Source organism: Ranitomeya variabilis, chromosome 4 (assembly GCF_051348905.1).
Source record: "Ranitomeya variabilis isolate aRanVar5 chromosome 4, aRanVar5.hap1, whole genome shotgun sequence".
Lineage (NCBI taxonomy): Eukaryota > Metazoa > Chordata > Amphibia > Anura > Dendrobatidae > Ranitomeya > Ranitomeya variabilis.
Window position 1 is genome coordinate 197,567,939 of NC_135235.1, and position 12,606 is coordinate 197,580,544.

A 12,606-nucleotide genomic window follows, 5' to 3' on the forward strand; every position below is an offset into this window, starting at 1 on the left:
CACAATCACAATCCCTATGAGGAGGTAGGGCACTGGATTTGGGCTCATCAAATACATCCCGGTAATCTGACAAGAACTCAGGGACTTCAGAAGGATGGGAGGACGAAATAGACAACAATGGAACATCCCCATGTACCCCTTGACAACCCCAACTGGATACAGACATTGATTTCCAGTCCAATACAGGATTATGGACCTGTAGCCATGGCAAACCCAAAACGACCACATCATGCAGATTATGCAACACCAAAAAGCGAATATCCTCCTGATGTGCAGGAGCCATGCACATGGTCAATTGAGTCCAGTACTGAGGCTTATTCTTGGCCAAAGGTGTAGCATCAATTCCTCTCAATGGAATAGGATACTGCAAGGGCTCCAAGAAAAAACCACAGCGCCTGGCGAACTCCAAGTCCATCAAATTCAGGGCAGCGCCTGAATCCACAAATGCCATAACAGAATAGGACGACAAAGAGCAAATCAGAGAAACTGACAAAATAAATTTTGGCTGTACCGTACCAATGGTGGCAGACCTAGCGAACCGTTTAGTGCGCTTAGGACAATCAGAGATAGCATGAGTGGAGTCACCACAGTAAAAACACAGCCCATTCTGACGTCTGTATTCTTGCCGTTCAGCTCTGGTCAAGGTTTTATCACATTGCATAGGCTCAGGCTTCTGCTCAGGAAACACCGCCAAATGGTGCACATTTTTGCGCTCACGTAAGCGTCGATCGATCTGAATGGCCAAGGACATAGACTCATTCAGACCAGCAGGCGTGGGGAATCCCACCATAACATCCTTAAGGGCTTCAGAAAGACCCTTTCTGAAAATTGCTGCCAGGGCACACTCATTCCACTGAGTAAGCACAGACCACTTTCTGAACTTCTGGCAATATACCTCCGCTTCATCCTGACCCTGACACAAAGCCAGCAAAATTTTCTCTGCCTGATCCACTGAATCTGGTTCATCATAAAGCAATCCAAGCGCCAGAAAAAACGCATCTACATTACGCAATGCAGGATCTTCTGGTGCAAGGGAAAATGCCCAGTCTTGAGGGTCGCCACGTAGCAGAGAAATAATGATTTTTACTTGCTGAATGGGGTCACCAGAGGAGCGGGGTTTCAAAGCAAAAAACAGTCTACAATTATTTTTGAAATTCAGGAACTTAGATCTATCCCCAGAAAACAAATCAGGAATTGGAATTCTGGGTTCTAACATCGGGTTCTGAACTACATAATCTTGAATGCTTTGTACCCTTGCAGTGAGTTGATCCACACAAGAGGACATACCTTGAATGTCCATATCTACACCTGTGTCCTGAAACACCCAGAGGTAAAGGGGAAAAGAAATACAAAAAACACTGCAGAGAAAAAAAAAATGGTCTCAGAACTTCTCTTATCCCTCTATTGAGATGCATTAACACTTTGCGGGCCAGCTGTACTGTTATGTTGGGCTGGTGGTTAGGAACACTAGAAATGATTAGATGAGCAACCAGCCAAGACCTGAACGAGATCAGATGGAGAAGGAATCTCAGAACCAGCAGCTCCACTCACAGCCACCAGAGGGAGTCCATGAACAGAACTCGCCGAAGTACCATTCATAACCACAGGAGGGAGCTCGAGAACAGAATTCACAACACCACACCACTGATTGGCAGCCTGCCGTGTACACTGTGCATAGGCAAAAAATTTGCCAATCAGTGAAGGGGGCATGGCTAGACTACCTGCTAGCAGGTTTACTAGTCCTCTAGTGATAATCTCCTGATAAAACAGTGATTTTATAAAAACTAACGAAAACAGCGTCAGTGTCTCTACATTATGCTTCTTTCAGATTAGGTAGCAAAATCCTATTGACAGATTCCCTTTAAGTGAGATAGCCTTGCATGATTCTAAGCTTAATAATTGGCCTAGTGGACGGAGTGAAAATTGCAGGATTATAGGATACTTATTAAATACTGCGATATAAAAAAATATGTTCATTACAAAAACTTGAAAACTAGAAGATGTCAAGGTCCAACCTGGAGTAGATGGATTCAGCATTTCTTTTTGCAACTTGTGCCCATATATCTCGGTCCAAAGACGGAAATTAAGGGGTGAGGGCAATGTGACATCTTTTTCTCAATTTCAAAATTATTTTGGAGAAAATGCTCTCTTAGCTTTGAAGCTCCGACTGTTTCATTCGTGATATCTATAGTCCGCTCGGCGCAGAGACCCCGTTCAGGCGGCGTTTCGAAGGCTTCGGTGGGGACAGGTGTGCTATGACTTTTATAGTCGATCCGATATGTAGATTTTATTTAAATCGCATTTAAAAAAAAAAAATTCCCATTGGAAATAATGGAGAACTTTCCATTACCCCCAACTTGACCTTCCAAAGATGGCAGCTATGCAAATGTATGGTGTCCATTTTAGGACATGATCATTTATCACAGTCAAACATCAGAATAAAGTGACGATGACACCCTCTCGTCCCGTGTGTGAAAAGTAAGTGCCCCCCGGGCCCGTGTGTGAAAAGTAAGTGCCCCCCCAGCCCCGTGTGTCAAAAGTAAGTGCCCCCCCGACCCCGTTTGTGAAAAGTAAGTGCCCCCCGGCCCCGTGTGCAAAAGTAAGTGCCCCCCGGCCCCGTGTGTGAAAAGTAAGTGCCCCCCCGGCCCCGTGTGTGAAAAGTAAGTGCCCCCCCGGCCCCGTGTGTGAAAAGTAAGTGCCCCCCGGCCCCGTGTGTGAAAAGTAAGTGCCCCCCCGGCCCCGTGTGTGAAAAGTAAGTGCCCCCCGGCCCCGTGTGTGAAAAGTAAGTGCCCCCCGGCCCCGTGTGTGAAAAGTAAGTGCCCCCCCGGCCCCGTGTGTGAAAAGTAAGTGCCCCCCGGCCCCGTGTGTGAAAAGTAAGTGCCCCCCCCGGCCCCGTGTGTGAAAAGTAAGTGCCCCCCCGGCCCCGTGTGTGAAAAGTAAGTGCCCCCCCGGCCCCGTGTGTGAAAAGTAAGTGCCCCCCCGGCCCCGTGTGTGAAAAGTAAGTGCCCCCCGGCCCCGTGTGTGAAAAGTAAGTGCCCCCCCGGCCCCGTGTGTGAAAAGTGCTGCTGTAAAGCTGGCAGCGCTGTTCAAGCACCATGTATTTCCTTCAGGAAATGCCCATCTAGTTATTGTTGTTATATTAATTTCAAGCAAATCTGTTGTACAAAAAGGACAACGTGAACCCTTCTAAAGTTGGGTAATAATAAAGTAAGCCAACGATTGTGTAATCACTCAAGATTTGATTGAAAGGAAAGTGTAAATGTAATATTGATCTCTTGCCTAGTTTCATGCTGTGTTATCCGCATCTGTGTGTGAGACTGTGGTGACACAAATAAGTCTGAATTAGGATCATTGCAGCCCTTCAGTCGGCTGGAAATCAGAAAAATTACCATTTCTCATCACATTCTTTATAGGCTTATGTTTCATGAACAATTAATACACATCTTTATTTTGTATTTTCTTCTTCTACCAGTTCCACCATGGGCTCTGGCCACCATTCTCATTGTGGCTGGATTGCTGCTACTATGCTGCTGTTTCTGTGTCTGCAAGAAGTGCTGCGGCAAGAAAAAGAAAGGCAAGAAGGGCAAAGATAAGGTCAAGGCCCAAATTAACATGAAGGAGGTGAAGGATTTGGGGAAAAGCTACATCGATAAGGTGAGTTGCGCTTTTGCTGAAACTTTTTCAGTATGAAAAAGTGAACAATATTGATTGTATATAAAAAAAAGTTCCCAATTGTGAATATCATTAAAGGGAATCTGTCAACAGGAGTTCACCCCCATACTATTTATATGTGCATGTAGATCTTTCATAGACAAATTCGGCAATACCGGTACATGGCCGGTCCGTTCTTCTGTTTCTCATAAATCAGCATTTTAAATGATATGCATATGAGGTTAAAGGACTATGGTAGATCTGAAGCTTTTGTCACTCCAGCTCTATTCTCCTTCTAGCACCACCTCCTGCTTGACTGACAGCCTCTATGCTGTGTGACTTCAGGCAGAGGAGTCATCAATAAAGCAGGAGACGGCGGCACTGGGTGGGGAATAGAGCTGGAGTGACGGATGCATCAGATTTATAAATGGCTCTTCAGCCTCATTTGGATAACAATTTAAATGCTGATTTCTCAGAAACAGAAGAAAAGGTTTTGTTGGACTTTCTTTGAAAGAGCTATGTGTGCTTATAAGAGGTTTGGATAGTGAAATCTGCTGACAGATTTCATTGAAGGTACTCAAATAACTAAGAACTGGAGCAAATGTTTTAATAATGTAGAATATGGGAAAATGTGTCAACCACTGCAAGAAGTCTTTGATTATTGTATATTTGTCAAACAGAACAGATTTGTCAGACAGATGGAAATCGAACATAAGGAAACTTGTATTGCTACATTTAAAGTGACCCTGCCACCAATTTCTTCATATATGAACAAATACCGCCACCTTAATCAGCGTCTGTGCTGCATACCACCAAGTTGTGTATTATCACCTGACTCCCCCTATATGCCTCCCAAAAAACATTTTGAATTACTCCTGCGCTGTGTCATGGGTTTACCGCAACAAAAAGGAGTCAGAAGACCACAGCATCTGAGTTCTCCTACTTCTGCACTGATTAGAAGCGCTTCACCTTTATATTAAATGGTGTAAATTTCTTTTGGCAGTGCAGGGGGTTAATCTGCTCTGCTGAGAGCTCCTGGAGCTAGGGCTCTCAGCTGTACACTGTTAGCCACTCCTATCCTCTATATAATCTGGGTTCTGACTAACACACACTGTCAGAGCTAGCTTATGCTGCATGGACGGAGGTTGTTGGTGGTTATTAGAGTAGTCGGTTGGTGGATTTATCTGTGATTGTTGCTTGGTTTTGGGAGTGTGATAATTCCATTTCTTCTCCTACTTTGGTTTAACCCCATCCTGCACTCCCCGGTGCATTTCTCTGATATATGTGTGTGTATACTTCTATGTTTAATATTTTCCGTTACCCCTGTTCGTATTACCTTGTTAGTCTGGTTGGTGTATTACGGTACAATACTACTCTCCTCTCCACTGGGTGAGGGAAGGATACAGACTGAGGGTGGATTCAGAAGCTAAGGCAAGGTACGTGGCCCTGGCATCTTCACCTTCAGAAGTAATCTTGGGAACAGGGTGAGATAAGGTGCTCCCTAGCATTAGGGACAGGGAAGTAGCCCCTGGTCCCAGGACACGTGATTACATAGTTGTGACACGCTTATGCAAATCTGGACTATCCTGTCCGATGGGCATCATTGATGTAGCGTCTGTCCCTCCTTTCCTCATCCTGCATCATCCATGTTAGCAGCGGGTTAATCAGCGTAATGTCCATAATGAGCAACAGAGAATGTTCATTTATTAAGAACTAAGAACATTCAGCATTACAACATGAGAACAGGATCAATCAGGTTTCTGAGAGAGAGATATGCTGTGACTTTCAGTTTCAGTTTCACATGCAAGAAAAATGTGCTCACAGGAGCATCCTGTCTGTACATGAGGACTCCTTTTTTTTTTTTGAACTTTGTTAACAGATGAACAATATGCATGCAGACATAAAAATCACATCATATTAAACAAACAATAGTTGTTGCTATACATACAGATCAATATGCATTAGGCCAACACCCCCACTCAACAACTACTTATTCTGTCAGTCCCATAGTGGTTCTCAATTCTTGGAACCTAGGTCGTGGCAATGATCCACTTTGTTCTTTCATGGGCAGGTAGTTTCTGCATTTCATCCCATGACTGTGGTTCTGACTCAGGCAGTGTCTTCACAACGTAGGATAAACATTTAGCTGGTATTCCTTTGTTTGATCTTGACGAGCGTCTAATTTCAGGTTCACTTAGGCCTTTTGTTGTTCCTTCAGTGGTTGAAGAGTCCAGCCAGACTTCTACATTCTTTTCTTCATTGTCTTGTAATTGTGATTGAGATTTTTGTTGCTTCATCTGGACTACTGGCATAATGTCATAAAACTTGGGGGACACGAAGTTTTCATCAAACACTACATCTTTACTTATTGTGACCTTGTTTGTCTCTGGGTGTAGAATTCTATAACCTTTCTGGGTTTCGCTGTAGCCTACCAGGATGCCTTCCTTGGCATGAGATTCCCACTTAGTTCGTTTTTCTTTGGGAACATGTGCAAATGCTTTACTTCCGAAAATCCTTATGTGTTGTAGTTTTGGTTTTGTACCATTCCATTGCTCAAATGGAGTTTTCTCTGTCGCTTTACTTGGTAGTCTGTTCTGAAGATAACAAGCCGTCATAATAGCTTCGCCCCAATATACTGTAGGCAAATTTGCATCAAATAACATACTCCTTGCGCTTTCACAGAGTGTCCGGTTTCTTCTTTCTGCTACACAATTTTGCTCAGGGTTGTATGGTACAGTAGTTTGAAATATACCATTTTTCTTTAAAATGCTCTGTGTTTCAATACTTGTATACTCAGTTCCATTATTTGCACGTAAAGTTTTTGGCATTCTTCCAAACTTGTTATGTACTTCAGCTAGATATATTCCAAGTTTCTCTGGAACTTCATTTTTGCTGTGAAGTAAATAGACAACTGTATATCTTGAATTGTCATCAATAAATGTAAGAAAATATCTCTTCTTTCCAGGGGTCTGAGTACGCATTGGACCACAGATATCCGTGTGTACTAAATCTAGTGGTTGTTCTGTTCTTGTAGTACTTTTCTTAGGAAAGGCCTTTCTGGACATTTTCCCTTTAATACAGCTGGAACATCTCATTGTCTGATTACATGAATCAATTGTAATATTGTCAGCTAATTGTTCTTGAAATAACTTTCTTATTGCTTCTGGGTCTCTATGCGCAAGCCGCCTGTGCCATACATGAATACAGTTCTTGTGCAGTTCTTGCTTAGCTGTGCATACACACTCTTTACATTTCAACTGATACAGTTCATCTCTGATTTTTCCTTTTGCTAATGTGTGACCCTCTTTTGAGATGATGCAGCTATCTTCCTTAAATGTAACTTCATTACCCTGTTTTGTGAGCTTTTTCACAGATAACAGATTACTTTCAAGACTAGGCACATATAGTACATCCTTTACATGGATCCTTCTACTTTGTGTTGCAGAGATGTTACAATCAATATAACCGTCTCCTATGCCTTCTGAGTTCATGCACTGACCGTTCGCCATTATCACTTTCTCTGACTTATTTTGGTTAAGCTTAGTAAAGAAGTCTCTGTCATTGGTCATGTGACTGGTTGCACCAGAATCTATACACCACGCATGCTTTGATTTAAATGCATTGACTGATGTGAATGTAGCTTCAGTATTTGCCGAATCACTGTTTCCAGATACAGCACTCTTAACTCTCTGTTGGCTGTTTTGCTTTTTCAGCTGATTCATTTTAGCTTTCCAGACTCTGCATTCAGCCTTTAAATGACCTGGCTTCTTGCATACAAAACATTCACGTGTCTCTTTAGGGTGGATTCTGCTGGTGGGCATATCATGTGTTTGTAAAGCAGTTTCCTTGTTACATGTTTTGCTGCTCACATTTTCAGCTTTTCTCTTATATTCATCTACAAGCTTTCCTCTGACGTACTCCAATGTAAGCTCATCATTTGGGCGTGCATCTAATGCAGTTACAAGCGTATCATAGCTTTCTGGGAGACCACTAAGTAGTAGTGCTGCTACATGGAAGTCCTTCATATCTTCCCCAATGCCCCGCAGGCGCTCTACAGTCTCTAGAGTATTTCTAATGTAGTCCTGCATGTCCTGGTCATTGTGCAGCTTAGACTGGTACAGCTTTCTCATTAGATAGAGTTTATTACTTAAATTTATTCTCTCATGTACTTTCTGCAGCTGCTCCCGCATTTCCTTTGCAGATTCACACTTGCACACATGCACAATCTGATCATCCTCCATACTGAGTGATATGGTGCTCTGTGCTTTCTGATCCATTTCTAGCCATTCCTGTGGTACTGGGTCAGGCTAAGGGTATGTGTCCACGTTCAGGATTGCATCAGGATTTGGTCAGGATTTTTCATCAGTATTTGTAAGCCAAAACCAGGAGTGGAACAATTAGAGGAAAAGTATAACAGAAACATATGCACCACTTCTGCATTTATCACCCACTCCTGGTTTTGGCTTACAAACACTGATGAAAAATCCTGACCAAATCCTGATGCAATCCTGAACGTGGACACATACCCTTAGGGTCCTGAGTGTATTTCCACGTACCTTCTCTTATCAGCAGCATCTTCACCTTGAATTTCCAGGATTGGTAGTTCTGGTTATTCAGGCTTGGCACTGTAAACTTTGTTGAGTTGCTGTTGGCGGCCATTTTACTTCTTCTCAGTTTGCTGTTGTCTTTCTATCTCTGTGCTCTGCAGGTTTGGGATTGCCTTGACTTCTGGGCCGATAACCTGTTAGCAGCGGGTTAATCAGCGTGATGTCCATAATGAGCAACAGAGAATGTTCATTTATTAAGAACTAAGAACATTCAGCATTACAACATGAGAACAGGATCAATCAGGTTTCTGAGAGAGATATGCTGTGACTTTCAGTTTCAGTTTCACATGCAAGAAAAATGTGCTCACAGGGAAGGAGGAGGAGGAGCATCCTGTCTGTACATGAGGACTCCTTTTTTTTTTTTTTTTCTTTGAACTTTGTTAACAGATGAACAATATGCATGCAGACATAAAAATCACATCATATTAAACAAACAATAGTTGTTGCAATACGTACAGATCAATATGCATTAGGCCAACAATCCACGTAGCTGAATAAAATCTCATGCCTGCGCAGTAACATCACAGGTGCACACAGGCGCACTTTGCTCTGCCCTACTGCGGACAGAGCTTAAAACATAACTGTGCATGCTCTGTCACCATCACCATGCCTGGTTATGTTTATGCTTTGCCTGCAGTAGGGGAAGAGCAAAGTGCGCTTGCATGAGCCAGTAATGTCCTTGCACAACCCCTTTAATGCAACTTTCTTTGCACTTTGAGTAAGGCCACGTTCATTAATTCAGTATTTTGTCCCTATTTTACATCAGTATTTGAAGACCAAAATCAGGAGAGGAGCAATCAGAGGAAAAGTATAATAGACACACATCACCCACTCCTGATTTTGGCTTACAAATACTGATGTAAAATACTGACCAAATACTGAACGTGTGAATGTGGCCTAGAACAGCAGATTTTGTTGCAGCAGTCGCCCCACACACCGAGCCCCTGTGTCAGCAGCATTCAGCTCTCATGTTCACCTGACAGAGGTGTCCCATGTATCGGGCAGTTATTTTATAGAATTGCTGAAGTGTGTGGCTTTGGTTGATCGGGCCTCACTCACATTCATCTTCACCTAGGAACCATCTTGGCAGAAGGCATCAATAATCAGAAACTGGAGATCATTATTTCCACAAGCTTAAAACTCGTCCTGAGTTTTAGGTTGTGTAGATCTGTCCATTTGGTGACCATTCTGCTGGAAAAGCATCCTAGAATTTATATTCCTTTCTGAAGAGCAAAAAATTACAGACCACAGCCTGTACTGAAAGGTAGAGCGTAAGAGAGGTGGACAACCTTTCCCAAAAAATCAGTTGTATTTTTGGGATGACCAGAAAGAGTGAAAAAAATAATGCATAAATACATTGCTCCAGCTAAATTTGGAAGATGCAGGGAAACTATGGCTCGATGTGTTCATATCTGACCCTTTCCAAAAATTCCTGTCTCGATTCTTCTACCTTTGTTTTGGGTCCATATGCTCGTTTGGGTTGGGCAGTGGCCATCATGCAGAACATCATAATTGTTTCTAAGGTGCGAGCCCTTCAATCTGGCAGCCTGACAATCCTGAATGTTTCCAAACTCTTTGCGTGCAAAAGGTATTTTCCGAACAAGAAGAGAAGCATTTCTTGTTGTATCAGATGCCATCTCCAGTTGGATGACTTCTGCTCCATGATACCCTAAGGAGTAGAGTTTTTGTTTCTTCCTTTTCATCTATCATTGTGATGTCTCATTACTGTCACCATTTGTTAGACAGCAGTAAATTGGCAATATGTTGTGAAAGCTGCAGCAACGCTTTACTCGGAAATTCCATAATAAATTGGCAAGCTGGTAGGTATACTGTGAGCCAAAGGATTCATCTGTCCGGATCCCAGTTGCAGGTTGCTGCCTATGCAATTATCGCCTTGGGTGGTCATAGGGCAGGTGCTCTGTGTTGCTATCATCTTGCATCTATAATGCTTCAACACTTTACACTGAGATTTTCAAAAAAATTACAGGTATAGAAAAAACACATCTAAGGGACCCGAGCCTAAGATCTAACAAGAACATGGGAACCAATGGGAGTCAATGTGGACGCCTATGATTAACCAGTAAATGCACTGACAACTAAGGCAGAAAATGCATGGCTACCATGGAATATATTCACTGGTTATGTAATGGTATAGAAACTGCCGTGAAGTGCAGCAGAGAGGAGAGGTGCAGCACCAGAGAAAACCTCAATGAGAAACCAACCAGTCATATCTGGTCAATCTCTTACTGCTCTATTCGTGTACACATATGATGTAGCCCTCAATTCCTTTTTATAAAGGGTATATTGGCTCACTAGAGTTGATCTGCCTCAATACACCCGGTTTGCTAGATTGACATCTCTTTGTCACCAATAAAACATGGGTACATTACACAATATGTGGGCAGTGAATGTGCAGTATATAACAATGCCTTTGCTCACAGAAGGGAGACCACTGTGGACAGGTTCTGGCATGCACAAGGTTTCACAGTTAAAAACTTCTTGATAGTTCATTCACCCTTGTGCACTCAAAGTACTAAATAGACACATAATAAGAATAATAAGAATAACTGATTTTTGATGGTCTCCCAGTAAAACAAACAGCAGGGCCATGTTATCAAGAGACAGTAAATTGTTTCATAGCCAATCATATTATTATTATTACATTAATTCCAAGCAGATCTGTTGCATAAAGGACAATATGAACCCTTCTAAAGTTGGTTAATAAAAGAAGTAAGCCATCGGTTGTGTAATCACTCATGATTTGATTGAAAGGAAACTGTAAGTGTAATTGATATAAACTGTGCCAACACACTCACATGGATAACGTATAAACCAGGAGAGATGCAACAGGTTCCTGTTCCGACTAGGAAAGTCCCTAATCTGACCCTTATTTGATCCTGCCTGACAGCAGAGGTTAGCACTGTAAGTAATAGTAATGGCGCCCCCACTGAAGGTTGATTGACCCTGAGTGTCCTTATCTTCACCCTCACTATAGATACTGTGCAACACAAAAAAGTATAACTATAAAATACCCATCAGAGGATGAGGCACAGGCCTATGAATGTGTTCACACAGTTACACAGGAAAGATGGAGGAAAATAAAAAGAACCAAAAAACAAATGGAATACTGGGAAACCTCCTAGACCCTAAAGGTAAAAGAAAGGAAAGGGTCCTGGGGAGGATGACACACAAACAAACTGCAGGAAAAGAAACATAGATTAACCAGGCAAGATATCCATGGTTAAAGAGTTATAACTCCAAATACCCATCTATCTTGAAGTATAGCCAGCAAAGAAAACAGGTGCAGGGTGAGTATAAATAGCTCCACCCAACATGTGATAGGACAGAACCAAATAGGGAAGTGAGGGACACTTGAATCGAAGCAAGCCAAGAAAAGGAAAGCAAAGACAAGAGAACTATCAGCAGTTGGACAGAGTCCAAACAGGCTATGGCTCAGCAGAGAGGGAAACTGACCACGCAGCAAAGGGTCACCCGATCAAGTTCTAAAACTGAGGCATGATCATAACATTCATATCTTACCCAGTTTCATACTGTGTTATTCACATTTGTGTATCAGACAACATCAAAACATCTCGATTTACTCCGTATCAAGTATCCGTGCCACACAGAAGTCCCCTCACTTACAGAATAGGCTGCTATCAGTGAGATTATTAATGGTCGTGTGACGAGAGTTCTGCCGCGTTGAACACACTTAGGCAAATCATCAAGATCCACTGCTGGCAGCTCTTGTGTAATCAACAATCAATTATGTCCCAGATTAGCTCAATAGGAGAAAATTACAAAGACGCTGCAGCCATGGTAGCACCTTTTGGCCATGGAAGCTGCTCACAGACGCAAAAGCAATATGCAGCCTGCAGTTGTTGTGCTGATACTTTGGAGAAATGGTTGGACTACTCTTTCCTTGAACAAAGCAATGTAACACCAAAGTGATAGTGTATCTGCAATGAAGACTAGAAGGGACAAACCACCATATATTATGCCACCCCACACCATAATACTAGGAGTAGGACTGGTGTGATGTTCTCTCATACTGACCTTTTCATGGAGCTGCCCACGTGGTCTCAAGACTAATCTCTGGCATTCATTGCATCCATGAAAAAAGCAGGACTCATCACTGAAGAGAATAGACCTCCAATCTAGCCTCAATTGCCGTCTTCCTCTGCACCATCATAGCCTTTGGGAGCAGTGGAGTGAGGTTAATGAAAATCTGTAGCTGGCCATCTGGCTCATAACTAGAGTTATGCGAATATGTTCAGATTCGGTCGCTGAATCTGAATTTGCCATATTCTTGTCATATTGGTACCCTATTTGTGCCAAATTTATGTTT

At 42.6% G+C, this 12,606-nt stretch overlaps 1 protein-coding gene across 4 annotated transcripts in view; it reads left to right on the top strand.

The window, feature by feature from the left end:
* The window catches only part of LOC143770190 (synaptotagmin-1-like), a 261,510-nt gene that overhangs the window by 210,517 nt on the left and 38,387 nt on the right, over positions 1 to 12,606 (top strand). For all 4 annotated transcript variants that reach the window (XM_077259562.1, XM_077259563.1, XM_077259564.1 and 1 more), the window contains one exon: positions 3,473 to 3,654. In XM_077259562.1, the coding sequence (XP_077115677.1) occupies positions 3,473 to 3,654 (182 nt within the window). The remainder of the gene's footprint in view (positions 1 to 3,472; positions 3,655 to 12,606) is intronic.